General features: G+C 36.5%; 3 protein-coding genes across 7 annotated transcripts in view; 1 reads left to right on the top strand and 2 right to left on the bottom strand.

Annotated features, from left to right (window-relative positions):
* Positions 1-3,345: 3,345 nt before the first annotated feature.
* LOC106878008 (solute carrier family 2, facilitated glucose transporter member 8) lies at positions 3,346-8,424 on the bottom strand. Its single transcript, XM_014927086.3, has one exon. It carries the CDS (start codon positions 8,335-8,337, stop codon positions 6,958-6,960), a length of 1,380 nt encoding a protein of 459 aa, XP_014782572.1. The 5' UTR covers positions 8,338-8,424; the 3' UTR covers positions 3,346-6,957.
* Positions 8,425-12,039: 3,615 nt separating this feature from the next.
* LOC106878015 (uncharacterized protein C2orf42) lies at positions 12,040-24,586 on the top strand. Of its 4 annotated transcripts, none has more exons than XM_089362864.1 (10): positions 12,040-12,139; positions 14,529-14,756; positions 15,487-16,210; positions 17,237-17,375; positions 18,842-18,991; positions 19,946-20,071; positions 20,777-20,878; positions 21,488-21,696; positions 22,811-22,970; positions 23,897-24,586. In XM_089362864.1, exons 3-10 carry the CDS (start codon positions 15,524-15,526, stop codon positions 24,097-24,099), a joined length of 1,776 nt encoding a protein of 591 aa, XP_089218990.1. In that variant the 5' UTR covers positions 12,040-12,139; positions 14,529-14,756; positions 15,487-15,523; the 3' UTR covers positions 24,100-24,586. The 4 variants fall into 4 exon arrangements, with proteins under 4 accessions (XP_089218990.1, XP_089218989.1, XP_014782580.1 ...); XM_089362863.1 differs by having other exon boundaries at positions 14,529-14,599; XM_014927094.3 differs by lacking the exon at positions 14,529-14,756.
* Positions 24,587-25,333: 747 nt separating this feature from the next.
* The window catches only part of LOC106878004 (cytochrome P450 3A24), a 49,754-nt gene continuing 48,268 nt past the window's right edge, over positions 25,334-26,819 (bottom strand). For both annotated transcript variants that reach the window (XM_052972881.2, XM_052972880.2), the window contains exon 13: positions 25,334-26,455. In XM_052972881.2, the coding sequence (XP_052828841.2) occupies positions 26,218-26,455 (238 nt within the window). In that variant the 3' untranslated portion in view covers positions 25,334-26,217. The remainder of the gene's footprint in view (positions 26,456-26,819) is intronic.

A 26,819-nucleotide genomic window follows, 5' to 3' on the forward strand; every position in this document is an offset into this window, starting at 1 on the left:
TTTTTGGTACGGAAAGATTTTCAAACTTCGTATACTTATCTATTTTGTGTTATAGAACAGAAAAATATTTTTGTATTCGAATTTATTTCATGTAAAAAATTGTCTTATTTCGATAATTTCACCCAATCACTGACAAGTATTCAGTTGTTTATATTTACTCCTTTGGCTGATTAAGCGATGTAAAGCGTATTTAATCTCCATACCTTCGTTTTATTTGCTTTTTTTCATTTTAAATTTGCTTTAACACTAACCCTAACTCTAGGGTTAGGGTTAGGGTTAAGGTTAATTGTTTCAGAATCGTTTGTTTATGTAGTCGGCACTTAATGTATATCGGCTGAATGGACGTCAGTGATTGGTTGAAATTACAGAAATACGACAACTTTAACATGGAATAACTTATGGATTTCTTTTTTTTTTAAAGAAGACTAAGAGAAAAAGATGTTTTATATGACACATTCTACCAGTGTTCCAAGTTTCAAAGTGTTTCGTTAATGAAAAATGTGGCCCCCATTTTAAAAAAGATCCAGTCAATGTCATTATGTGTGTTCGTTTGTTACTTATACATTCGAAAACTACTGCACGATCCTAATGAAATTAGGAACTTAGATTCAATGCATAAGGGCGGGTATAATGCAGTATGTTTGGTTTGAATTTGAGATGGCCTAAAGAGGGCAGAACCCCCATGAAAATTCATAAATTTTCGATGTTGATGAAATTTCAACCATGGGTAATCGACACACATCAAGAAGTATTCTCAAAGTTTCCACTTCTCATAAGGATTCTAAGACCCCCTAATGAGGGCCTTAACTCTCAAATTTTAGTCATTTTTAATGATCCAAAACTACTCAATGGATCTTTATGAAATTTGGAAATTATATTCTTTGCATAAGGGCCATAACCCCCATGAAAATTCATATATTTTGGCTGTTGATGAAATTTTAACCATAGATATTACACACAAATGAAGTAATATTTCTAAAATTTCATCTTAGAAGTTAGAAAGACCCCTTCATGGGGACTTAACACCCACAATTTAGTCATTTTATCTAAGCAAAGACAAATACAATTGAACTCTTGGAAGCTGTAGGGTCACCCAAGCATAAAAGATAAGCGTTATTTGTAATTCAATGGTACAACAGTGTAAGAGTTTGCTTTGAGATATACTTACATTGTGATTTCTGCAATGTGGGGCATAAATTGTCAAGTAAATGAGAGGTATCTTTCCCTCCACTGATTCAGTAAAGTTATTTGGTTGCAGGCCTCCTTTGAGTCTTTTTATTATCACTGGGACACACATAGTCCCCAGATGGTAACATTGATTTCAAGGCCTTCCCAGATGAGTGACTGGTTATTGAAAGACATTTATAGATTGTAAATTTATTCTGTCCAGTTACCTATCAGTATAGTGGCCATTTGCAAACTCCAGAGGTGACACTTTCATTTCTCCTTAGCCCTCATGTCACATAGTTGTTAATGTTTGAGTTGGGTCATGCCCTTCCAATTGCTACAGATTCGTAATGCATCTTACGGCTGTGCCTGTCACCTGTATGATGAGGAATCCTACATTGGGAGTAGTAACGACTAGGGTAGGGGAGCTGACTGCTTCTTGTGATCATTCGTCTTTTGGTTTCCTGTAGCTTTGCTCTCATTTACAAACCCAGTGAACATACATATATTTCCTATTTCAATTAGATCGACCCCAGTACACAAGTGGTACTTAATTCATTGACTCCAAAAGGATGAAAGGCAAAGTCGACCTCGGTGGAATTTGAACTCAGAACATAATGACAGATAAAATATCGCTAAGCATTTTGCCTGGCGTGCTAACCACTCTGCCAGCTCGCCATCTTCAACTTCTATAAAATTGATATTGCTACATTAAGTAAATGAGGCTTGCAGACACGGGAATTACAAGAATTGTAAATGGCTATCCTTTTTTGGGGAGTGGAAAGCCAGCAGATGGACCAAGAATTCATGGTGTTGGCTTTGCTATTAAATCAACTCTACTTGGTCAACTTGACCAAGGCCTTTGCTACAGTGAGACAGTCTGAAAAATTTTGTCAAAAGTTGTTCTTCTTAATAAAATAAGGGAAAATAGTATCTCTGCATAAAGGAATGGTGGCAATAGTGACATCTAGTAGCCAATGTTGAGAAGTATTTTCTGTTGCCACTGGAACCGAACCGTGATGTGTTTTAACCCCTGCACTTTTTTCCATAATCTTTTCAGTGGTGCTCCATCATGCTTTCAGGGATTACCATGAAGGTAGAAGATTCCAGTTTTGCACAGAAGGAGGACTACTAAATCCAAAAGGGCAAAGTTTCAGATCAAAGAAAAAGACCAAAGATTCTACGTGACTTTGCTGATGATTGTACTTTGATTTCTGTAGTAACCTTGCCAGATCAGATTGGAGCCTGGTGCAGCCTTCTGGCTTGCCAGTCCTCAGTCAAACCTTCCAACCCTTGCCAGCATAGAAAGCGGACGTTAATTGATGATGACGATGGAAAGCTTCAAAATTGTGCCACAACATTTTAGTTCATTGTCCTTCATTCCTAGGTGTGTCATGAAATCAAGTAAATTTGTATAACTATGTAAGACATGATTCACTCATGACCACGGGTAGCATTGAATTGTTAAAAATGAGTGAAGGCAAAATAAATTTTTAAGATGTATGTCACCAGTGTGAAAATTTTGAAAAGTTCTGATTTAGAAAGAAGTAACTTGAGACACCTGAACATGGAAGTGTTCAGTGATTCTGTCTAATGGACCAGTTTCACTTCTGTCTTCCATGCTGGCATGGGTTGGAGGATACTGTGGAATCTGATGAACCAGAACACCTGGGATGAGCTAAAATGTCAGCTTTGGTTTCGACAGTTAGATGCTCTTCGTAAAGACAGCCACATTACACTGTGTACCAGGTGCTTTTTTTTTTTTCTTTGTAATAGTGGCCCTTGTGAGGTTACCAAGAAATTCACAAGACAAGACCCTTGGACTGAGGGAGAGCTGCAGTGGTGAAGGCAGTGGCTTTGTGCCACCAACTACCAAGAGGCAAGAGTAGGAATAGAAGAACAGGAACAGTTGAAAAGAGAGAAAGGATAAGAGACGTCAGGGGATACCTTCAAGGTAGAGGAAGGTGAGTATGAGAGAAAAGGGGAGAGAGGATCAAGGAGAGGTGGATGTGTAGGTTAATGAGTGTGGAGGGAGGTGAACTTGCAATGCATAAATACAAGAAAGCAAGAAGAAAATTTGTTATTGAAGGGTTTCAACAATTTGAGCAAAGTGGATTCGAAATGTCTACAAAAAAAATGAAACTTTCAGATGTCTTAATATAGTTACAAAACAAAACAAACCGTATAAGTAATTTATTAACAACAACTAAATACAAAAAAAACATGAGTATTATGAAGAATAAAAGAAGAAAAATTTCTCTTTGTTTTTTGTTAAAAATATACTGAATGTAAAATATGTTATAATTTAATAATGAAAATATAATTACTTTGTATATTTGCATTTTATTTCTATATTAGGTGGAAATAATAATGGTTTCAAGTTTTGGCACAAGGCCAGCACTTTCAGGGAGAGGTTAAGTCAATAACATTATTCCCAGTGTATCACTGGTACTTATTTTATCAACCCCGAAAGGATGAAAAGCAAAGTCAACCTTGGCAGAATTTCAACTCAGAATGTGAAGACAGACAAAATGCCACACAGAATTTTGCCCAGTGTGTTAACGAGTGTGCTAACGAGTCTGCCAGCATGCCATCTTACGAAGTGTAGATAATATTAATTATGATAAATATGTTGCTTCTCATCATCTGCTCCTGTCTGTCTTCTGTACTTGTAGGGGATTAGACAGGTCAACAGGATGTTGTTGAACATCCTGTTGACCCGTCCAAACCCTGCCCAGCATGTATAAGTTATAAATAAAATAATTATATTTCCATTTTAAATTATAACAAATTTACTTCAACCCTTTAGCATTTAAACTGGCCATATGCGGCCCAAATATTCTCCCAGCTTTCAGTTGAAACCAGCCTGATCCATCCTTTCACACTTACCTTGCAATGTCATTTTAAATGTAAACAGTCACATCATCAAAATCTCAAAGCCACAACATAATGCATGATTAATTCAAAACAATTTGAATAAACAAACATTACATGTGAAAGTAATGTCAATGCTGAAAAGTTAATTATATCTTTAACAAGAAAATATAAGAGAAAACTAAATTTTTCAAATTTTAAATATGTAATGAAAATTAAAATATACATTTGATATTTCTGAGAAATGAAAAGAACCAATTATTCTTTTTGCACCAATTTTGAATGATTAATAGTTAAATAAATAATTTTTTTTTTAAATCCTCAAACCCTGGATATTATATTCCAAATAGTTACTTGAATTCCCTGTACAATGGATATGAATATTTTAAGGACAACAGAATAAATTTACCAAGATACTCCATCATGCCACACCCCAATTAACAACAATGATTTGCTGTTAATTTGTTCTAAAAGCAAAAAGAAAAGAAAGGAATGATCTTATACTTAAAAAATAATTAACAAGGAAGTCCTTATCACTTAATGTCCATTTTCCATGCTGGCATGGATTGAACGGTTTGATAGGAGCAGCACCAGGTTCCATTGTCTGTTTAGGCTTGGCTTCTACAGCTGGATACATTTCCGAACACCAACCATTTTACAGAATGGACTGGGTGCTTTTTATGTGGCACCAGCACCTAGAAAAATAGAATATTTATATGTATTTATATCTTAATAACTCAAAACTTAGTTTGTAAATAAGTATGGAAACTAATTATATGATTAATAAATGGGACAATATCATGAGTTCTACTTGACTAATATGAAGGCATGTGGTTGAGGGATTAGGGCGTGACACTCAGAATTGCAAGAGCATCGTGACACTTCCCAGGCCAGGTGGTGTGTTGAGTTCTTGATCAAAACATTTCATGTTGCCCAGGCCACCCAGTTGTAAATGAGTGAACTTGCAATCAACTGGTATCCTGTTTCAGGGGGAATGTTGTGATTTTCAGTCAATTAGATTTCCTGCTTTAGGGTGGGGGGTGGGGGTCCTGCAACTCTAGTCAGTATTTACTTTTTTTTTTTCTTTTTTGTAATTTACTTCATCAATGAACAAATGTATATGTACGTGTATAACTGCATTGAGGGGGTGAGAATGAGAAACGAGAGAAAGGAGGAAGTTGTAGTTCTGAGATGAGGTTGAAATTAGCATTGAGATTGGGGAGATACTTGTGCATTAAGTAGTTGTCCAGTATTTATACTTTTGTTGCTACTACTCGACACATACAATGTTGAATGCATGTGTTTGGGAAAATTCTGAAACTTCAAATCTATGTAACCAGTCATTCTGCAATGCTTTCTGACCAGCAGAATTGGTAGCAAATCTCTAAGGTAGAGAAATGTGTAAGGCTCAACATTTTGGTTCATAGATTTTCTTGATCAAATTAATTTTCATTTTATTTTTCCTGTTGATATTTCTAGTAATTTTATGAATATTGTAATATCAAATATTCATAAAATTACAGCATCAACGAGAAAAAGGAATCAAAGAATTTTTATCAATGAAATTTATGATCAAAATGGAAAATAACCCCCACCCCCCGAAAAGTAGCAATACTCATAAGAATGTTAATTATAATGAGAAGTAGGTGGAAATTCATTTGATAAACAAAAAGATATTTAGTTTGTGAACATAAACTGAAAGATCAAAGCCATTTGGAAATGTCCAAATGGATGTATTTCAACAAGAGACTCCCTTCTTTTCTGATTTCCCTCCCCATTCCCAATATAAAAAAAAAATTTTAAGGTCTTTACAACTTTCTCCCCACCTTTAAAAAAAACACCTCAATTATTGTTTTCCTTTCCTACCTCCCAGTCGATTAATGCTTAGAATAATGTCCAGCTTTCATGTTGTGCATATAAAACCGAAAAAGATACCAAGAAATGTTTAGTATGTTGTGTGTTTGACCCGACCAGTTGGTGTTGACACGATACTACTACCGAAAGTATGTCGTTAACTGCTTAACCGAGGGTTCCTAAAATAGCCGACAAGTTTTACTTACTAACTCAAGTTTCTGTTTTTGCTTAATTTATCACTTGGCAAGTAGCGTTTAAATTTAACACTAACTATTAATAAGTTATTAATTACACAACCAGCAAAGTTCTGAGGTCGGTTCTATAATCTCTAAGTAGTTCCTAATATTTTCTCGCATTCAAAGAAATATAAACAATTTCTTAGAAAATCAAGAGCAAAGAATAAATCTGAAGGAAAAAACATAAATAGTGAGAAATGGGTATAAATGCAGATTGGTGCCCCATCTCCCGATTTTGTTTCTTTACAACTTTCTGAGAAGTGTATATTTTTTAAAAATCAAATATTGCCGAAATATATTTTCGCGGGTGTAGATTACAATTATGTCCTCAAAGTTTAGTAAAACAATTTTTTAGAGTATTTTAGGACCGTTCCTTCTCCCACCTCGGTACTTACTTTGTTGGTACTAATTTCCATAATTTTAGCATTTTTAGAAAACTTTTTAAACCAGCTATGTTTGAAGCATCAATATTATATAATTAAAACTCTCGAAAACGTATTTCTGCAAAATGTTTAAAGAGAGCTATGAGGAAACAGTCGGAAGGAGAGAAGAAGGTTTTAAAATTCCTTTAAAAAAAAAACGATGGGGTTAAAACTGCCGACATAATCGTAATCCAAATCCTTGAAAACATATCCCAGCTAAATTTCATTAAAAAATATGCATTATTGAGAAAGTTATAAAGAAATACTGTAGGGAAATAAAGAGAAATTTCGACCTGGGCCGAGGGTGAACCAGCTCATGAATCCCTTAAAGTCTGTAAATATTCATCGAATGAAGAAATTGCAGGCTAAAATAATGAACAAATGAATTATTATTACATCAGAGGCTATTTTTTTAGCATACTTCTACCGAGGAAATATAATTCAATTTCCTCAAGAGATTTCCCTTTTGTTTCGGGTAACACAAACCACACGAAAAAAACCCCAGTAAAAGAAAAAAGGGAAAACAACCAGAATGTTTCTGCTGGTCCCAAGCTTTCTTTCACTGTAATAAATTCTTTGGTGACTATAAATGCAAACAACCAACTGGTAAATATTGAAAGGGCACTAGCTTTGCCTCGAGCATGAGATGGGAAAATCTCGGACATAATAAGCATTGGAATTGGCCCCCATCCAATGGAAAAACTTGCAATAAACACAACTAAACTGATTAGAGGAAGAGTCTTCAAATTATTCGCTACAAGATAATTGTGTTCTTTCAAAGCGTAGTAAGATCCGAGGATAAAACAAGAAAAGCTTAGACTCAATCCTCCACTGATTAATAATTTACGACGTCCAACACGATCCATTATTTGGGAAACAAGGAATGTAAATAGGATCTGTGTGGCTCCAATAATGGCACTTGCAAAATAACTTTGGTTTTCATAACCAGATTCTTTAAATATTGGAACAGCATAAAAGAGAACGGCATTAATACCAGTCAGTTGTTGCAGAATCATTAGACTTAAGGAAATAAAGATTGGTCTGGAAAGTTCTGGTTTTCTCCACATGTCTCTGTAGGATATATCTTGTATGTCTAATCCTTCTTCAATATCACGGATTTCGTCCTCGACGTCGCAGTTGACAGATCGAAGTTTAGTCAGTGCTTGGATGGCTTCGATTCGGCGGCCCTTGTACAGTAACCAGCGAGGGGTTTCCGGCATTGATAACGTAAAAAAGAAGGAAAGCAATGGAATAAGGATTCCGAACTTAGCCATTTGTAAATAATTCATATACATTCCTAGGATATATGCCACAAAAATGCCAACTGTGATACTGAGCTGAACACTGGAGCCAAGCATTCCACGTAGAGATCGGGTTGAAATTTCAGCGATATAAATAGGTGAGGCAACACAAGTCATTCCGATTGCTACACCACTAACAATGCGGCTCAAATAGAATAATACAACGTTAGGAGTGGCCATGATGAGGCACCAACCAACAATTAACGGTACTGATATGAAATTCATTGTGTATTTGCGTCCGTATTTCTCGACCAACCACCCAGCCATGGGTCCACCCAGCATGGCTCCGATCGTTACCATAGAACCAAACCATGCAGCTTGTTGCTCGTGTAAGAACTTGCTCTTGAGTAATTCAGCGATGGCAGGAGAACTATATCCGAGGATGTAACCAAACGAGAAAGGTCCGAAGAAGGCAGCAAGGCATGACGTGATAAACTGCTTGGATACAGACAAATGTTTACGGTGCAATCGTTCGGAGAACATCTTTCCGGTATCGGTTTTCAATGTAAGAATGGCGGTTGTCCCTTCTATCAATGAAAATAAACGTCTTCAAAGTTAAAGTGACCTTTATAAAAGAAAACAAACCAAAAAAAAAAAAAAGTTTCAATTTAATTTCTTGCGAATAATTTTTGAAAATAATTTTAAAAGTTAATTCTATCGATATAAATTAAATACTTAAAAGTGTGTTAGTTTGTATGAATGTAAATAAACAAAAGGCATGTCTCCTATGAGGCCGTCGGCTACACCCTCTGCTCATTAGGAACATTAATATTAATTATTGTAAAACATTTAATAAAAATATAACAGTAAAACAGCAGCACGGGGTGATTGTGTTGTGACTATTTTATATGACATGCATCGATGGCATTGAATAAACTTGGTCGAAATAATTCGTCGCAATAACAACAAAACAAACACAAACGCACACACGAAATATATTGTGATCCTTCAACTTTTCATTAATCTATTTAGAGTGCATATTTTTTAACGAAATTTTACAGAGCTACATTTTTGAGGGTATAGTTTTGTTTTATTTAAGGAATTTCGGACTGTTCTTCCTCTTATACTGACAACTATGCTTTATGAAACGAAAGAATACCTATTTTTTAATGTCACTTGTAATAAATAGGTTTTTGAGATTTTAGGTTACATACAGCTGATGATTCAAACAGTGGTTTAAAAAGTAAAAAATATGAAAGTTACGGAAATTAGTGTCAACAAAGTCAAGATGGGGGAAATGATTTGAAATTCTTCCAAATATTGTTTATTCTAAAGACGTATCTCTGAAAAATTTCATTACAATACGCATTTTTTAAGAAGTTACAAAGAAACACTGTTGACATGGTTCTCAATCAGCCCAGAAATTGATCGATAACTGTAAAACTCGTTTTGAACTTGTGACACACTTAAAATGTTAGCAATTTGTTATTTCTCTAATAAGTAGGTTACAACATATTTCTACTTTCATTTCTTTCCACATGTTTTAGGAAAAAATTTTCGAAGACTCTGGTAGTTTGGGTTGATTTTTTTTTTTAATCTTTGTAACTGTGCATATATACAGTTCAAATTACAGAAAAACAAAAGACGAAGTCTTTTACGTTTCGAACCTACGCTCTTCGACAGAAAGGAATAAGAGAAAATAAAGAGAGAGAGAATGAAAAAAGAGAGAGAAAAACTGTACATACATGTATACATACATACATACATACATACATACATACATACATACATACATAGACACACACACACACACACACACACACACACATACATACATACATACATACATACATACATACATACATACATACAAAGTAAACAACATTTAAAATTTTCATAACCGAATTTTATGAATGAAGGATCTCTTATTAATCGATAAACAGCTACACTTGTTACACGCGCACGTCATTCCACTTCCTCATCTTTTCATTTCCACTTTCAGTGCTGGCATCAGTTGAAGGGCTGTCATTCATTGTAGCCTCCTACTGGTAGATAAGGCTCCTCAAATCTACCCACTGAATGCTCTTCCTATCACCAACCAGTTCACAGAATGCATTGGGTGTAATTTCTCGTGCTCCATTCCTTCACTATACAAGGTGACTAGTCCTTGATGAAACAAGACTAGAGATGGTTGTGGCGGTGATGGGGGGGGGGGTGGACTTGTGCGCAGTAAATGTAAAGTTGGAAAGGAAACAATCATGGAAAAAATGCCAGGAATGGTTATTAAGAATTGAGTTCCCTACTACCTCCACACTTCCAATCCTTTCAAGTTTGTTTCTTTGCTCTAATAGTCTTGTTTACAGCATCATTTCACCACCACATCACCCAAGGTTTAGATGGGACTTTGTTCCAGCCACAGATTTAGTCTGTGGCACTCAGCAAGCTGTCCTACAGGAATTCCCAGTTGTCCTCTATGTTACAGGTCAGCAGTTTCTCCTCTCTATCATCAAATTTCTCAATTAGGGTGTCCCTAAATCTCTGACCATGTACAGGATCCTTAAGCTTCCAAATCCTTCTTCTCCAGATTGGTCGGCTTCTTGCCATCCTTCTGGCCGAATGTCTTAAGTCACTAATGATTAGTCTATGTTGTGGGGGTACATTCTTCACGAAGGAAGGTTTTTGTATTTATGAGTAATCATGTATCTGGTTGTCTGGCAAGAATGTAATTGATGTGGCTAGTGTGGTCACCCAATTGCCAGGTTATCAGGTGGCTGGCTGGCTTCCTGAAGTTGGTGTTGCAGATCAATAGGTTATTTGCATCACAGAACTCCAGTAGCCTTGATTCCTCTTTGTTTCAGGAACCAATTCCAGGGCCCCCATATACACCATGGAAGATACCCGGCTACTGCCCAGCATGACCATTGAAATTCCTAGCCATGAAGATGAGATCATTGTCATTCATTTTTGAAGTAGCATCATCATCATCATCATCGTTTAACGTCCGCTTTCCATGCTAGCATGGGTTGGACGATTTGACTGAGGACTGGTGGACCAGATGGCTACACCAGGCTCCAATCTGATTTGGCAGAGTTTCTACAGCTGGATGCCCTTCCTAACGCCAACCACTCTGAGAGTGTAGTGGGTGCTTATACGTGCCACCCGCACAAAGGCCAGTCAGGTGGTACTGGCAACGGCCACGCTCGAATGGTGTATTTTATGTGCCACCCGCACAAGAGCCAGTCCAGGGGCACTGGCAACGATCTCGCTCGAAAGTCCTTTACACATGCTGCGGGCACAAGTGCCAGAAAGGCGACGCTGGGCACAGGTATCATCCCGATTTCGCTTTCGCTTGCCCCAATAAGTCTTCGCAAGCTGAGTTTCGTATCCAATGAAGGAGACGACGTTGGCATGGGTGCCAGTTATCGAATTTAGTTCAGTTTCGATTTCACTTGCCTCAACAGGTCTTCGCAAGCGGAGTTTAGTGTCCAATGAAGGAAAGGTACACATAAAACTTACTATATATATATATATATATATATATATAATTTTAATGTTTTGCTGGGGCAAGGTGGCAAGCTGGTAGAATCGTTAGTATGCTAGATAAAATGCTCGGCAGTATTTCACCAGTCGCTACATTCTGAGTTCAAATTATGGTGAAGTCAACGCTGCCTTTCATCCTTTCGAGGTCAATGAAATAAGTCCCAGTGGAGCACTGAGGTTGGTGTATTCGACTTGCCCTCTCCCCACCAAATTCCAGGCCTTGTGCCTTTAGTAGAAATAATAATAATAATAATAATAATCATCATCATCACCATCACCATCACCACCACCACCATCACCATCATCATCATCATCAACAACAACAACAAGAATGAAATTTAATGAAGTAAAATTTCTTGGTGTTAGTACATCAAGTGTGCCAGCCTTACTGTTAAGATTTCATGCAGTAGGGACTCCTGATGGGTATCATTATTATTCTTGTCTAGTCGATAACCAAATAACTGCATAGATAGAGGTGGGGGTGAGGGGAAGAGAGCAAATAGGAGAGGTGAATATGAAAGCATTAGTTATTGAGTCTGATTACATGTGTGTGTGTGTGTGTGTATATGTGTGCATGCGTGTATGTGTATGCGTGTCTATGTATGTATGTGTTTGTGTATGTGTACGAGTCTTTGTGTTTAACCAATGAAATAAAAGTTAATATCATGTGGTTAAATTCAGCCAATCAACAATCGCCTACTTTTCGTTTTTTAGATAAATTTCCAACATGTCCGTCTGTATTTGTTTCTCTCCTCAATACAAACAATTATAATCATTCGAACATGGTTTAGCAATTATTAAACAGGTAACTATGTCTTTTAGATCTTCCACTGTAATTTCTTGTCTTCGTTTAACCAATTCCACAACATCCGTCTTAAATATTTCTCCATTATTACCTCCTATTAATCTCCAATATCAGCGTTCTGTTATTTTTTTCCCTTCCTTCCTCCTGAATATTTTATTTAATAATAATTCTAAAAAATCTCCCTCATCCTGCCAGTAATTACAGTTTAATTAATACTTTTGTGTTTCAGTCCAAGGCTAATGGAGAGCTTTTTGATTATGCTTTCTTTCCTCCGTCACCAGTCGTCTTCTAACATTGAATGTTTTGATGTCTAAATCTCCTAAAATGTCTCAAGTTAGAATCTTCTTGAGATGAATTGTTTCATCTATTTCTTAAAGACATCCCAATAGCTCCTATTTTCAGTTTCCTCTTGTGTACATTTAATTTCAAACATAACAGACAGGTTGGCTTCGGTTTTCAATAATTAATAACAACAGAGAGTTAACGAGTTTGGTTTCACCTGCCACAATAATTAGCAATCACGTTTTTAGTTTATTGCTTGTACAACGTATTGAAATCAATATATAAATTACGACGAATGTTAATCGTTAATTTTCTATCGATTGTTTATTGAAGCTGACAATGATCTCATCAGTTTCTTTTTTGTTGTTGTTGGTTGCTTTCAAAGCACATGTAGAGATGGCGGGGCTGGAAAACAACAATTACTTCTTGACACGTGGTGAAATGCAGTTTATTATTAAGGTTCCAAATTTTTAACATAATTGCAGTCCCTTATTTCATGATTTTACTTCAATCACTATCAGTGTCGTTTTCTGTCTTCCTGGTGGTATTTATAATTTCGTCTGCTTGAAGTAACAAAAGACTGAAGCCTTTACTCAAGTTGAAGAACACCTAACGTTGTGTTTTTAATTATTCATAATAGGAAAAGCGATGTCAAATGGAAGCTGGCAATGTATCCTAACCTTGCAGCATCTAGAACTATGAGGAGCTAATGATGATCATTTAACGTCTGTTTTTTTCATGCTGTCAGTCGGTTTGATAGGAGCTGCACCAGGTTTCAGTGTACTGGGTGCTTTTTATGTGGCACCAGCACCGCCAGTGCATTTTTCTTTGCACGAACACCAGTGCTTTTTACGTGGCACATGATAATCAACCTTATTGAAAGTCGTCTGAAACCAAGTTTCAATCCAATCCAGTCTACTTTGGTGTCTTGTGGAGATTGATATTTTTCCTACTTGTGTCTTATCCCTAATGTTATCATCATCATCATCATCGTTTAACGTCCGCTTTCCATGCTAGCATGGGTTGGACGATTTAACTGAGGACTGGTGAAACCGGATGGCAACACCAGGCTCCAGTCTAATTTGGCAGAGTTTCTACAGCTGGATGCCCTTCCTAACGCCAACCACTCAGAGTGTAGTGGGTGCTTTTACGTGTCACCCGCACGAAAACGGCCACGCTCGAAATGGTGTCTTTTATGTGCCACCCGCACAAGCCAGTCCAGCGGCACTGGCAACGATCTCGCTCGAAAATCCTACGGGAGCCAGTCAGGCGGTACTGGCAACGGCCACGCTCAAAATGGTGCATCTCATGTGCCGCCCGCACAAGAACCAGTCCAGGGGCACTGGCAACGATCTTACTTGGCTTGCCGGGTCTTCTCATGCACAGCACATTTCCAAAGGTCTCGGTCAGTAGTCATCGCCTCGGTGAGGCCCAATGTACAAAGGTCTTGCCTCACCACCTCAGCCCAGGTCTTCCTGGGCCTACCTCTTCCACGGGTTCCCTCAACTGTTAGGGTGTGGCACTTTTTCACGCAGCTATCCTCATCCATTCTCACCACATGTCCATACCAGCGCAATCGTCTCTCTTGCACACCACAACTGATGCTTCTAATGTTCAGCTTTTCTCTCAAGATACTTATTCTGACGGGTATTCACATTGACATTACACATCCAACGGAGCATACTGGCTTCATTCCTTGCGAGCTTACGTATGTCCTCAGCAGTTACAGCCCATGTTTCACTGCCATGTAGCATGGTTGTTCGTACGCATGCGTCATACAGTCTGCCTTTTACTCTGAGTGAGAGTCCCTTTGTCGCCAGCAGGGGTAAGAGCTCTCTAAACTTTGCCCAGGCTATTCTTATTCTAGCAGCTACACTTTCAGCGCACCCACCCCCACTACTAACTTGGTCGCCCAGATAGCGGAAGCTATCGACTACCTCTAGTTTTTCACCCTGGAATGAGATAGAAGTTGTTTCCTGTTATAGCTAGGACAATCACTTGCCATTTTCTACCACATTTGACCACAAAATTTCAGATTTGTGTTAAAATAATTATTGGTTGAAAATCATTATTTATAATCCCCTTTATTTGTATGTTCTCTCAACAGTTGTGATTGTACATATAATAAATAAAGCAGAGAGATGTTTGTACCACCTTTGGTTCTCCTAAAATTGGAACGTACGTGTTTGGCAATTCTTCATAAACTTTGTGAAAGAACAAAATCAAGATGAGTTTTCTTCACTTCTCTATTCCCATGTTATTGCAGCCTCCTCTTCAAAATAGATTTCTTTAATAAACCGTCTTACACATCTAACTGCTTAGCTAGATCTCATAGGTAAGTCATCTGTTAGCATTCTGTTGTTCACCTTTATATTGTACTGAAACATGTGAAATCCATTGAATACTTCACCTGTACTGTACAAGTGAGGTGGCTCAGGTGACACTGTATTGAATTGCCTGCTGATAGAATGATAGTTCAAACTCCATGGGTGAAGTGTTTCCTTAGGTTCCTGGATAGAATACTTTATTGCCTTAAGTTCACCAGGGTAGAGGCAATATCATCTCAAAATATTAATTGATATTGACCAGTATTTTAGCCATGAAAAGATATCTCCTGCCTTTCAAACCATGAAACTGGAAGAAAACGCAGACCCTTCACAGTTTATTGGGTTTCATAAACAATTACAGTCATATTTGGTATTTATCTTATTTATTTGCTGCTTATTTGTCTTTTAAACCGAGATTTAGTGTAGATAGGCCAGAAAGAGTATTTGACGACTTTTGTTATTTAATCCCTGTAGAAATATAAACTTAGTAGGGTTGCTAGGATTAGCAATGGTCAGCACTATTGAAGTGAAAACTGGTGTATGTTGAGATGATGTTATTTTAGTCATCACCACTAAGGCCATACCGGATCTACCTTCAGTATACGAATATATATATAGGTGTGTGTTAAATTTGCAAAGAGCAGGTCACACCACCCTCCTTCCAAAATATCGCATTCATTCACCATTTTCTTTATTGTATTTGTATTTATAGTTGTGTCTAATTTTTTTCTTTTCTAGGCTTCTTTGCCTGAAATTGCCATTGGGAGTAATCAGTATGACCACAGCTGAGAAACTGAAGGCATTGTTTGAGGACCTTGGTAAACCTACATTGCGTGGGGTTCGTAAGTGCCCTAAATGTGGGACATACAATGGCACACGTGGGATCAGTTGCAAAAACAAAGCTTGTGATGTTGTTTTTAAAGAAAAGGAAAGAAAGCGTGGCCACAGTGCCGATGCGGTTCGAATCATTACTGGTTCAACAATGCAAGTGTTCTCTGTAAGACTTCGTGATCGTGGCCCCGATTACCGGGGATTTGTACAGTTACCTTTTGTTCAAGACATTGAAGGCAACCCAGCCTCTGAAGTCAATCCAAGTATGTTGTTAGAAGCGTCCCGTTGCTATGTTGACAGTTGTTGTCGGAACACACAGTACACTGCGGACCAAACATGTACACATATCAAAGCTGCAATAGAATGTGATGAAGAGGCTGTCCCACTTATTTTAAAAAATTCTGCCTTGAATTCTCTTCAGGTAACAAATGAGACCAAACAAGAAATATGGGTTATGGCTACTGAGATTACTGGACCTCTTGTCCAGCGTGTCACCAAAAATATAATGGTGGTTAAATGCAAAGTGAATCGTAAACAACCATTGGGATTTTTACATTTTGCGTTTTTTGAAACTAGCCGGAACCGAACTCAACCAGAACATAAATTCCAGTGCAGTTGTAAAGCTTTCAAAGTAAGTTTGGAACATTTCAAATTTTTATCAATATTTTGCACATTTATTTGATATGCTCAAAAATTTTCTGTCAAATATCTTGATGCTGCACGTTGGTATGTTGATAACATTTGTTTTATAACATATGTTGATGATAACATCATCATTTAACGTCTCTTGTCCATGTTGGCATGGGCTGGACAGTTTGACCAGGGCTGGTAAGCGGAGGGGTTGCACCAGACTTCAGTCTCATTTGGCATGGTTTCTATGGCTGGATGCCAACCACTCCGAGAGTGTAATGGGTGCTTTTATGTGGCACTGGTGCGAGTTGCGTGACACCAGTATCTGCCTCAAGGGTAAATCTGATAAATTGCTTTGACAGTCTTTGGTTTTAAGTACATATTTCTGTCAGATTGATAACCAAACTAAAGCAAGTCAGGAAAATAGAAAATTAAGCTTGGGTGTCTTGAGTCAGCAAAGTCAATATTTAAATGTATTAAATGCCATTATTACAAATTTCTTTTTTTTTTGAATTGCTGAACAGCCTAATTTTTGGAAGTTATGCCACCATCATAAAAAAAAAAAAAAACCTCACTCCTTATAAAATAATAAATTTGAAAGTAATTGCAAATTGAAAGCTCATTTCAAAATATTCCATTTCTGTTCATTCGTTAACATTTCATATTTGTGATGATTATTTGGAAATCAAGTTTCACTTTATTGTTCCAGGTTTCCCTCTAGTTGCAGCCTACGCTATAACTTATATATGCTTTGGGATCCAGTTCCAAAACAAAATCCTATGTATATGTATGTGTATTGTGTTAATGTAAGAAATGTTTATTCTGTTGGCGAAAACCCCCTTTGCAAGTGAATTGTGCTAAAAATTTAAAAATTATTAAAAAAATAGACATTGTTTGCTGTCTGTTCCTCCTCGTGAAGCAACAATGAAAACATTTAAAACTTGTGTGCAATAATCCACCATTTAAATTAAAATATTATCTGGAAAACAGAAAAATAATATATATATATTTTTTTTTTTTACTTCAGAATTACAAAATTGGTTTGGCAAAAGATGACAGTCCCAAAAGATGTGTACACTTTTATGCTTGCATCTGTGCATTTGCCAGTGATGATAAACTTGCTGAAGAGTTTGCATATTACATAAATATAGATTCTACAAGTGAGTGTAAGTATTGTTTACCTGGCTTTCCTTTAGTTACATTAAAGGAAACATTGTTATTTTAATGGGAAAAACTGTTAATAAAATTGTTTTTAAGTTTTTGCTTTCATAATTTTCTCCCATGATTTAAAATGGCTGAAAATGTAATTTAGGCCAAGATTTCTGTTTTCATGTTTTATGGCAGACATTTTATTGTTGGGTTGAGTAATAAAAGACTGGTTGGGCGAGATTGTCGAGTATTGTCACCAATACACAAACACACGTATGCAGGTGCAGATATGGCTGTGTGGTTAAGAAGTTTGCTTCCATACCTCATGGTTCCAGGTTCGGTCCCACTGCATGGCGTGTTATGGGATAATTGGTATAGCAGGAGTTCTTCTATGTAGATTATCCCATAACATATGTTTGTAAAAACAAACTTTCTAAAATGTTTGTCATTCTGTTTTTTTTTTTTTTGTATAATTAATTTTTATTTGAAAAAAATTTCTTTATTCAGATATGTACACCTGTGTATGTTTGTGTCTCCTTGTTTTTGCCCTGCATGGTAATTGTAAAAGAGTGTCACTGATGTGTTAGTGAAGGCATGTGGTTTTCTGATTAGGGTATTCAGTTCACAATTGTTGTGTCCTTGAGCAAGACACTTTATTTCACGTTGTTGCTTCAGTTCACTCAGCTGGCAAAAATGAGTAGTACCTGTATTTCAAAGGGGTTCAGCCTTGTCACACTCTGTGTCATGCTGAACCTCCCTCTGAGAACTACATTAAGGGTACACATGTTTGTGGAGTGCTCAGCCACATGCACGTAAATTCCACAAGCAAGCTGTTCCATTGGTCGGATCAACTTGAACCCTTGTCGTCATAACCGACGGAGTGCCAGTGAAAGATGTACAAGTGCTAAAAGTACTCCACTATTATAACTCTTTTCACATTGGGGTTTGTGCTATTTATGAGTAGGATTTAAAAACAGATTATTGCCTTATCTACTTTGAGGCAATTCGGAGTGGTGATATCGTCGTTGGGAATAGACTTACTTAATCTGTCTTTATTTCATCCCTATAGTCGTGCTATATTTAAAGCTTTCCTGTTCTTTATGTGAGAGTAAGGGGCTTAGGGTATTCAAGATATTAAAGGGGTTGGATATGATTTACCTTTTACTATCAATGTTAATATTTCAAATACAGTGTTGTATGGATTTCCTTTTTTAGCTGGATTTTATTCAGTTTAATTATTGGGGCTTTATTAAGTAGGGATATAAATTTATTTATTGAACAGATTGATTGTTATGTTTGGGCTGTGCTTTACTATACTATATTCGATGCAAATGTCTACAGTGTGTGTGTATGAATAAAGAGTGTAGCTTATGAAAATATAAGGGATGATGATTTGTTTGTTATTATATCAATATTAATTTTATGTATGGGAGTGGTGATTTGTTTTTGATAAAGTTAACATTTTGTTGTTGTTTGTCCCCAGCTCCTGCAGCAGATAATTTGATCACAATTTACCAACCATCAACTGAGAACAGTATTACACCAAGTGATACCACCACATTAGAAGTAGTTGTCACTGGGGAACATTTATTAGGGCCGGCAGCTAAAAAGCTACGCAAGGATGACATGCTTGGTGAGCTTGTATACATCTTTGTTTTTTTTATTCCTCTGTTTCTCCATTAATTTCCTCAAATTAAGTTGATGTGATGATTATAATAAAAGATCAAAATAAAAACTCAAGTGCTACTCATTTCAAGAAACACCACAGCTCAGCACTCTCTCTAAGCATGAATGACACTCGACTAGAACCCTCACAATTGCTGTAAATTTCCTCCTGGCAAAAATATATTCTAAATATAGCTAGGACAACATTCTAAAGACTAGCCGAACCTTTTTTTTTTTTTTTTTAGGGCCCAGAGATATTTCAGACTCCTACAGCTGCTGATATTCTACAAGGTCCAGGGGAGACCCATAATGGAGTATTGCTCCTATATCTGTTCCTAGTCCCTATCTCTTGCTATAACCCCAACACCTCTACATCTTTTAATAAGTCCCTCCACAACCATCATAAGTTGTGTCCTGTCTTTAGTTCATCATTATCATTTATTGTCTGTTTTTCATGCTGGCATGGGTTGGTCAGTTTGACAGGAACCAGCAAGCCAGAGAGCTGCACCAGGCTTCAATTCTCTATTTTGGTCTGGTTTCTACGGCTGGATGCCCTTCCTTATGCCAACCACTTTACAGAGTGTGGACTGGGTGCTGTTTTATGTGGAACCAGCACCAGTGGAGTCACCAAGTAGCTTGCAAGACTCTCAGCTGAGCGAGGGAGTGGAACCGAGGGAAGTGGCTGTGTGCCATGTGAGATAGAAGGAGAGAGAGAGAGCAGGTGTTGGAGATTTATTGGGGCCTACCCACAGGGAACAGAGGTTGGAGAGCATAAGTAGTACAGAGGGAATAAAGTGGGTATGATGCATAAGAGTGGCTACCAATGTCCTTTGTATTTAGTTTCTTGTTACAGTTGGACAAGCTCACACCAACAATTTCGAATGTGACTTTCTATATTTTTCCTTGATTTTTATTATTCCAGTTCAAGCAAGTAGCGCATTGTTAACATTACAAGATGGAGGAATTGAGACTCGCAAGTCCAGTCCAGTCAAACAAACGACACCCATTCAACAACCAACAAAATCAAGTACACCACCAAAAAAGTCAGGTAAATTAATTGGTGATTGTCTTTGAATTCATTCAAGTTGATATCTTTCTTGCATCTTGTTGCTGATATAGAATATCTTTTCTCTTATATTATCCTGTTTATAGTAAATTAAGCTGTAAGTACAATATGAAGAGGTTAGCAGATCTGTGTTTGTTAATGATGAAGTTTTGGATTGGAATTCTACTGTTTTGGTTTGTTACACCATGAAACTCGTACATGATTGCATGCATACATATATACGTGTGTGTGTGTACGTGTCTTCAGCAACACACACAGGTACACATAATCATCATCATCCTTTGACCAACCTATGGTTGGTTAGAACTCCATTGACAATCCCTTTCCACACTACACAGTCCTGCATTGTTGTGTTCAGATCTTTAATATCCACCCCTATGTCCAGCATCCTTGGCATGTTGTGCAATCTTTGTAAATCAAAAACTCATTCAACAGGTGTCATTCATTTCCAGTTTCTTGTGTAACGTTGTCTTCATTCTCTAGACTGGTATATATTAGCATCAGGAAGGGCATCTGACTGTAGAAAACTCTGCCCCAACTTATTCTTGTCTGACCCATGCAAAACTAGATTTTAAAACGATGATTCTCCATTGCTCTATCTGTTTCTATATTCTGTGGCTATTTTTGAAATTCTTGCTTTGACTATATTCTATGAGATCATCTCTGTCAAATTTCTTATCTTCCCAGTTACAGTTCCACTTGATGAAAATTCTGTAGCTGTGACATTCCATCAATGGTTAGGTAGTGTGACAGAGAGAATTAACCAAACAATGCATTATCAGTTTGAAGGTGAGACACTCTTTTTTTTTTGTTTGTTTGTATTCTTTGTTGTTGTGCTTATTTAGAACTTGAGGTTTTTGTGTTGAAAGAGCAAACGTTCTCATTATCACCATTTTCTCAATTAGAATTGGTTGAGCACCAGACAAAATATCTCTTGGTATTTCCGTATTTGTACACCCTTTCAGTTTGAATCCTAACAAAGAGAACTTTGCTTTCATAAGATACCAGTTGGTCTACATCCCCTAAATTTGAAACCTTCATGTCTGTATTAAAAATTGTTTTATAAATTAGGGCAATGATTGACAAAATCGGTAGAGCACCACACAAACTACCTTTCAGTTGCATCTTTTTATGTTTAAATTCTGTCAAGGCCAACTTTGACTTTCATCCTTCCTAAGGAAATAAAATAATGGTCAACTGAAGGGGTGGGGGTGGAGGAATATGATTGCTTGATTATATTCTGTCTTGACTCCTGATTCTGGTCCCTGCTCCAACTGGGGTCAGTTTGATCAATTATACTTTGTTTCTCCCCCCCTCCAATTCTAGACCCTTGTGTTTACTTATAAAGTTAATTCTGTATAAATTTATTCACTGTAGTATTTTCTGTTGTTTTTCCAGGCAGCCCTGAACCATTAGTATTCCATGCACCTCAGGCATTCTTTGATTGTTTACAGCAAAGAATCTCTTCTGGAAACAAGAAAAAGCGTTTACCAAACTATACAACAGGCTTTGTCCGCAAGGATGCTCTTCCTCTCGGAATGTTTACTAAATATACGTGGCACATCACCAATATTTTACAAGTGAAACAAATATTTGACACGTCAGACGTAAGTGAATGACTTGCTGTAGAGGAGGACAAGAAAGCAAATATTGTTTCTATTTCTGTGCACCTTATATTGTTGAGCCTCAGATCAGCTATGATTTGAGAGATCGAAGCGATCCAGCTGTGACCATCCCTTCTTTTATTTAGACATAGAGAGAATACACTGGACACACTCTCTCGTTTTCTTCTTTTGAAACTGTAGGATGTGATTTGTGGGCAATTTGACTGCTCTTTCTAGAAGATGAAATGACCATGTAGAGGCTAATCATGTAATTGGGAAACTTTTCTCATCATTGTAAATGATTCATTTGTCCACTAATTAGGAAACCTAAACAAACTAATTATCTTTCTTAAACTAATTTGTGGTGACTTACTCTTATCTTATAAATTAGCTAAAATTAGTTTAATTAAAATAGTCACCTGTGTATCATACTTAACATATATACACCATTGAAAGGTATGATGCTGTAGTTTTTGTCTGAGAGAATATCTCTTCATAGAGACACAATATTATTGACAAGATTCAATTAGGCTGAAATATGTCCTAATGTTCTCGTGTGTCACTCCTCAGATGATGTTTGCCTTGCTCTGATATATATATTTTATTTTTAACACAACTTGTCTGTGAAAAGATTTTCTCTCACACAAAAGCCACAGCATCATGCCTTTCACTGGCAGATATGTTAAATATGGGTTTTTAAATTCAATGCTGTTTCAAGTGTTTATTTTATTGAGTTTATTCATTTTATATAAGATTAAAATAAACAAATTTTGACATATGATTTTATATTTAACCCTGCAGCATAAATATGTTCAAACCAGCTAGATCTGGCCTCAAACCTTCCCTACAATGTTATTCTACAAATAAACAATTACATCAAAATCTTGATGCTGCGAGATAATGCATGATTAATTTAAAGCAATATGAATAGATAAGCATAAGATTTGATTGAGTAATTTGAATGCTAATGGGTTTAAAAAAATGGAAAATATATTGATGGCATGGACACAGTTTGTTTGCTGAAATTGTAAAAGACAAAAAAAAAAAAAGAAAACGAAACCTTTTAAGTAGAAGTCACATGGATAATAAATTAAAAATTTTCTTTTTCATTTTGTAGATGCCATTAGAAATTACTCGGAACTTTGTTGAAAATCGTGACGGGACATATGATTTATATGAAGTCCCCAAAGTACAAGTTGAAAGCATTGATGACACTTATAAAAGCAAACATCAAACACCAATCCGGCCATTTGAGTTGAAAACTTTTTTAAAAGTTGGTAAGTTTTGAGATTTTGGAAAAATCTTACCAGGAATAAATTTCATTAGATTTTTTTTTTTTTTTTTTTGAATGATAATAAAATAAGTATAACTATCACTGCTAGCACCAGTGGAAATTGATTTTACTAGAGTTTTGCAATATTTTATGTTAAGGAAATAGTGGAGGGGTCAGCTTGAAAGTCTTTGTCAAATTTAAAATGCAATAGGAATTCGGAGTGGCTGAGTGGTAAGAAGTTTGTCTCCCAAGCACATGGTTCCAGGTTCAGTCCCACTGTGAGACACCTTTGGCAAGTCTTTTCTACTATAGTCTCAGGCTAACCAAACCCCTGTGAGTGTATTTGATAGATGGAAACTGAAAGAAGCCTGTCATAAATAAATATATACATGTTGGATTTTTGCAGTTAATAAATTATATTAATGCTACATCTCCATTTTCTGGATTTTAATATTTATTAACCAAGATTTATACTTAGACATGCTATTTTAGGAATATCACTATTCACAAAAAAATAATAGGCAATGAACCAGTAATTCATTGGATATTTTTATCCCTTAATGAGGCTATTTTAACCTCTAATTAAAATTATTTATATATATATATATATTTGTATGTGTTTGTCCCCACCACCACTTGACAGCTGGTGTTGGTGCGTTTATGTTCCAATAACTTTAGTGGTGCCGATAAAATAAGAACAAGTACTGAGGTCAATTCATCTGGCCAAAAGTTTTTCAAGGCAGTACCCCAGCATGGCCACAGTCTAATGACTGAAACAAATAAAATAAAAAGAAAAAATTAGATTGAAATTAAGAAATCGGCTTTACTCTCACACAAACATTTACCTTTTACACATTTTAGATTTCCGTTGTGTTGATTGTACAACTTGAAGAGCACACAAACACCTGATGATTTTATTTTGTTCTTCAGGTAACACTAGTGTGGACCAGAAAGATCCTACTCCTTTTATCATTGAATGGATTCCTGACATTCTACCAAAATCTCACATTGGAGAATTACGAATAAAATTTGAATACGGACATCAAAGAAATGGCCATGTAGAGCACAGGTTGATAGCCGCAACTTCACCTGAGATTCCAGTACAGACTATACATGTTCAAGAAATTCCTTGAAAACCCATATTTTAGCTTGGTAAATTCTATCTACCTCAGCTGTTGCTCCAAGAGTGTCAATCAAGGAATCAGAGTAATTCAACTACTTTGAAAGATATTTATTTTGGTATCTAGGCATCATCTTTTATACAAATGGCTGGAATATGCATTCCTTTTCAATGACTTTTGAGGAGAGCTGTCAGATAATTGTGATGTTGATGACTGCCCACTGCAGGCAGCAGCTGCATGTCACCCTGTGGGTGGGTGGGTGGGTGGGTGTGTGGGTGTGTGGGTGTGTGTGTGTGTGTGTATATATAAAAATAAAATCTGTCTAAAGAATAATTCTGTTGGCCTCTGCAGTGATCCAGCTTTGAGACTATGGACATTTTATTCTTGAAATCAGAGCTGGCCTTGGACACTGCTATCTACCAGTTGTTTCTTTCAATAAAGACTGAGCTCAAAGAGAAAGAAGTGAAATAAAGAATGAGGGGGAACATTTTTAACAAAATTACGTTGGTTGAATGTCATTGTTATTTTTATTTCTTTGTATTTTGATCAAACTATTGTCGTTTGGCTTTTGCAAAATAACTTGTTTTCTTAGTTTTTTTTTTGTGTATGTTAGAATAATGAATGGAAGCCTTTTTGAGTGTCAGACAAATTGCCTTGTAGTATTTAGAAAGGTCCCTTCACACTGTTAGTTTATTTGGCACGAAGGTCAACTTTGCTTTTGTCTTTCCAGCAAGGGGTGAATCGATTGCATCAATCTCAGTGTCTTACTGGTATCTGTTTTATTGACCCCGAAAGTTGAACTCAGGCCATAAAGAAAGGATGATATATGCTGCTAAGCATTTTGTCTGTAATGCTAACACTTCTGCCAGCTTGTTAAGAATAAAATACCAGTGAAATATTGGGGGATCAATAGTTTACACTAATCCCTCCCACCTCTGGAATTACCAGCCTCGTGTCAGTATTAGATCCAATTATTAAGATTTAAAGGCTGTAAACTGAACAAATATGTTTTCGTAGCATTTCTTCTCGTCCTTCACGGTTTGAAGTCAAGTTTTCCCTTCATCCTTTTGGAGGCAATAAAAATGGTCTGTGTAACAACAGATGGTCCTCCTCCTCCTCAAAATTGATGGCCTTGTGCCTTTAGCAGAATGAATTATTAAATTTGAACACTCTTTTTATAATTAGGGTGTGATAATTAATGATCCTGATGACAATTTCAATATGATAAAGAATAACAACTATATTATAATATTAAAATAAGTTATTGGTTTTTTTTTGTTTTAAATTTATTTCCGGAGTTGTTGATTCATAGAATATATTTTTGATAAATTGTAGAATGTTTATGATTCTTCATTGGGAGTCTATTGTTTCAAGTCCTGGATCTAACAACAACAACAACAACAAAACAAGTATCTCTAGTTTGGCTGAGTGGTTAAGGTCACAGGTTCAGTCCTACTGCATGGCGTTTTTGGCAATTGTCTTTTACCACAGTTTTGCATCAATCGAAACCTGGTGGGTGAAAATGGGGAGATGGAAACTGTGAGGAAGCCCACCAGAGGGGCAATATCTGTAATTTAAAGGGACAGCTTTATGTCATGTTGATTGTATTTGAGAATTGATTACATTAAGGATCGATGTGTCTGTGGAGTACTCAGCCACATACACATTTGATGGTTCAGTTGATCAAATATCTGTCAGTGAAAACAATGGAAAATCTATTTACATAAGAAAGACGGCCAAATAAACAACAAAAGCAAAAAAGATGACTTGTCAAATGGTGTTTTGGATTAACCATAATAAAGGCACAAAGCCTGAAATTTTGGGGGAGGGAACAGTCGATTAGATCAACCCCAGTGTTTCGCTGGTACTCAATTTATCAACCCCAAAAGGATGAAAGGTAAAGTCGACCTCGGCGGAATTTGAACTCAGAACGTAGCACCAGTGAAATACTACTAAGCATTTTGCCCAGCGTACTAACGATACTGCCGCCTTAATGATAATAATTATTAAATATGGAAGAAAGATCACTGGGTTTTTTTTCTTTACGCATCAGGATGTCAGTCTTTTGGTTTGGTTTTTCTATCACATAAAATCCTCTTTAAAAAATGTTTTTTTCTCCTTCACTCCTGATCAATATCTCTGGGATAGTCGTAGATAAACTCCATTTACAGGGGCTATTGTGGCCCCTTCAATCGTCTCCAACGGACCCTGCTTTTCAGACAGAATCATGTGAAATGTTTGAACTAACTTTACAATTGCTATTTTGCCTTCCATTTTGGCAAACTGAATGCCAATACATTTACGGGGTCCAGCCCCAAACGCCAAATATGCCATGGGGTGACGACAGGCCACTAATTCTGGTATGAATCTGGAAGAACCAAACGAAAAAGAAAAAAGAAGGTATTAGTTTTGTTTGTAAATCATTTTAAAAAAAACTTTTTAAGCTTTTTTTTTTTTTTACCATTTTTCTGTTGAAATATTCTGCATTTATTTAGTTGTCATTGAGAAACTGATATTTGAGGCTTAAATGAAATTTTAATGTAAGGGTTTTAAATGTGATTGCTTTAAAAGAGGAAGATTGTATCAGACAATCAGAAGGAATGGTCACAGGTGGATTGACGTCAAATGGGTCAATTCTTTAATGTTACATTGAAATTTGATTTTGTTTAAAATTTAAAAAAAAAAAAAACTAGAGATCAATTCATCTAGTCTTCAAATATTTTATATTTTAA

The sequence above is a fragment of the Octopus bimaculoides genome, chromosome 14, assembly GCF_046866305.1.
Source record: "Octopus bimaculoides isolate indiv1 chromosome 14, ASM4686630v1, whole genome shotgun sequence".
Classification (NCBI taxonomy): Eukaryota; Metazoa; Mollusca; class Cephalopoda; order Octopoda; family Octopodidae; genus Octopus; species Octopus bimaculoides.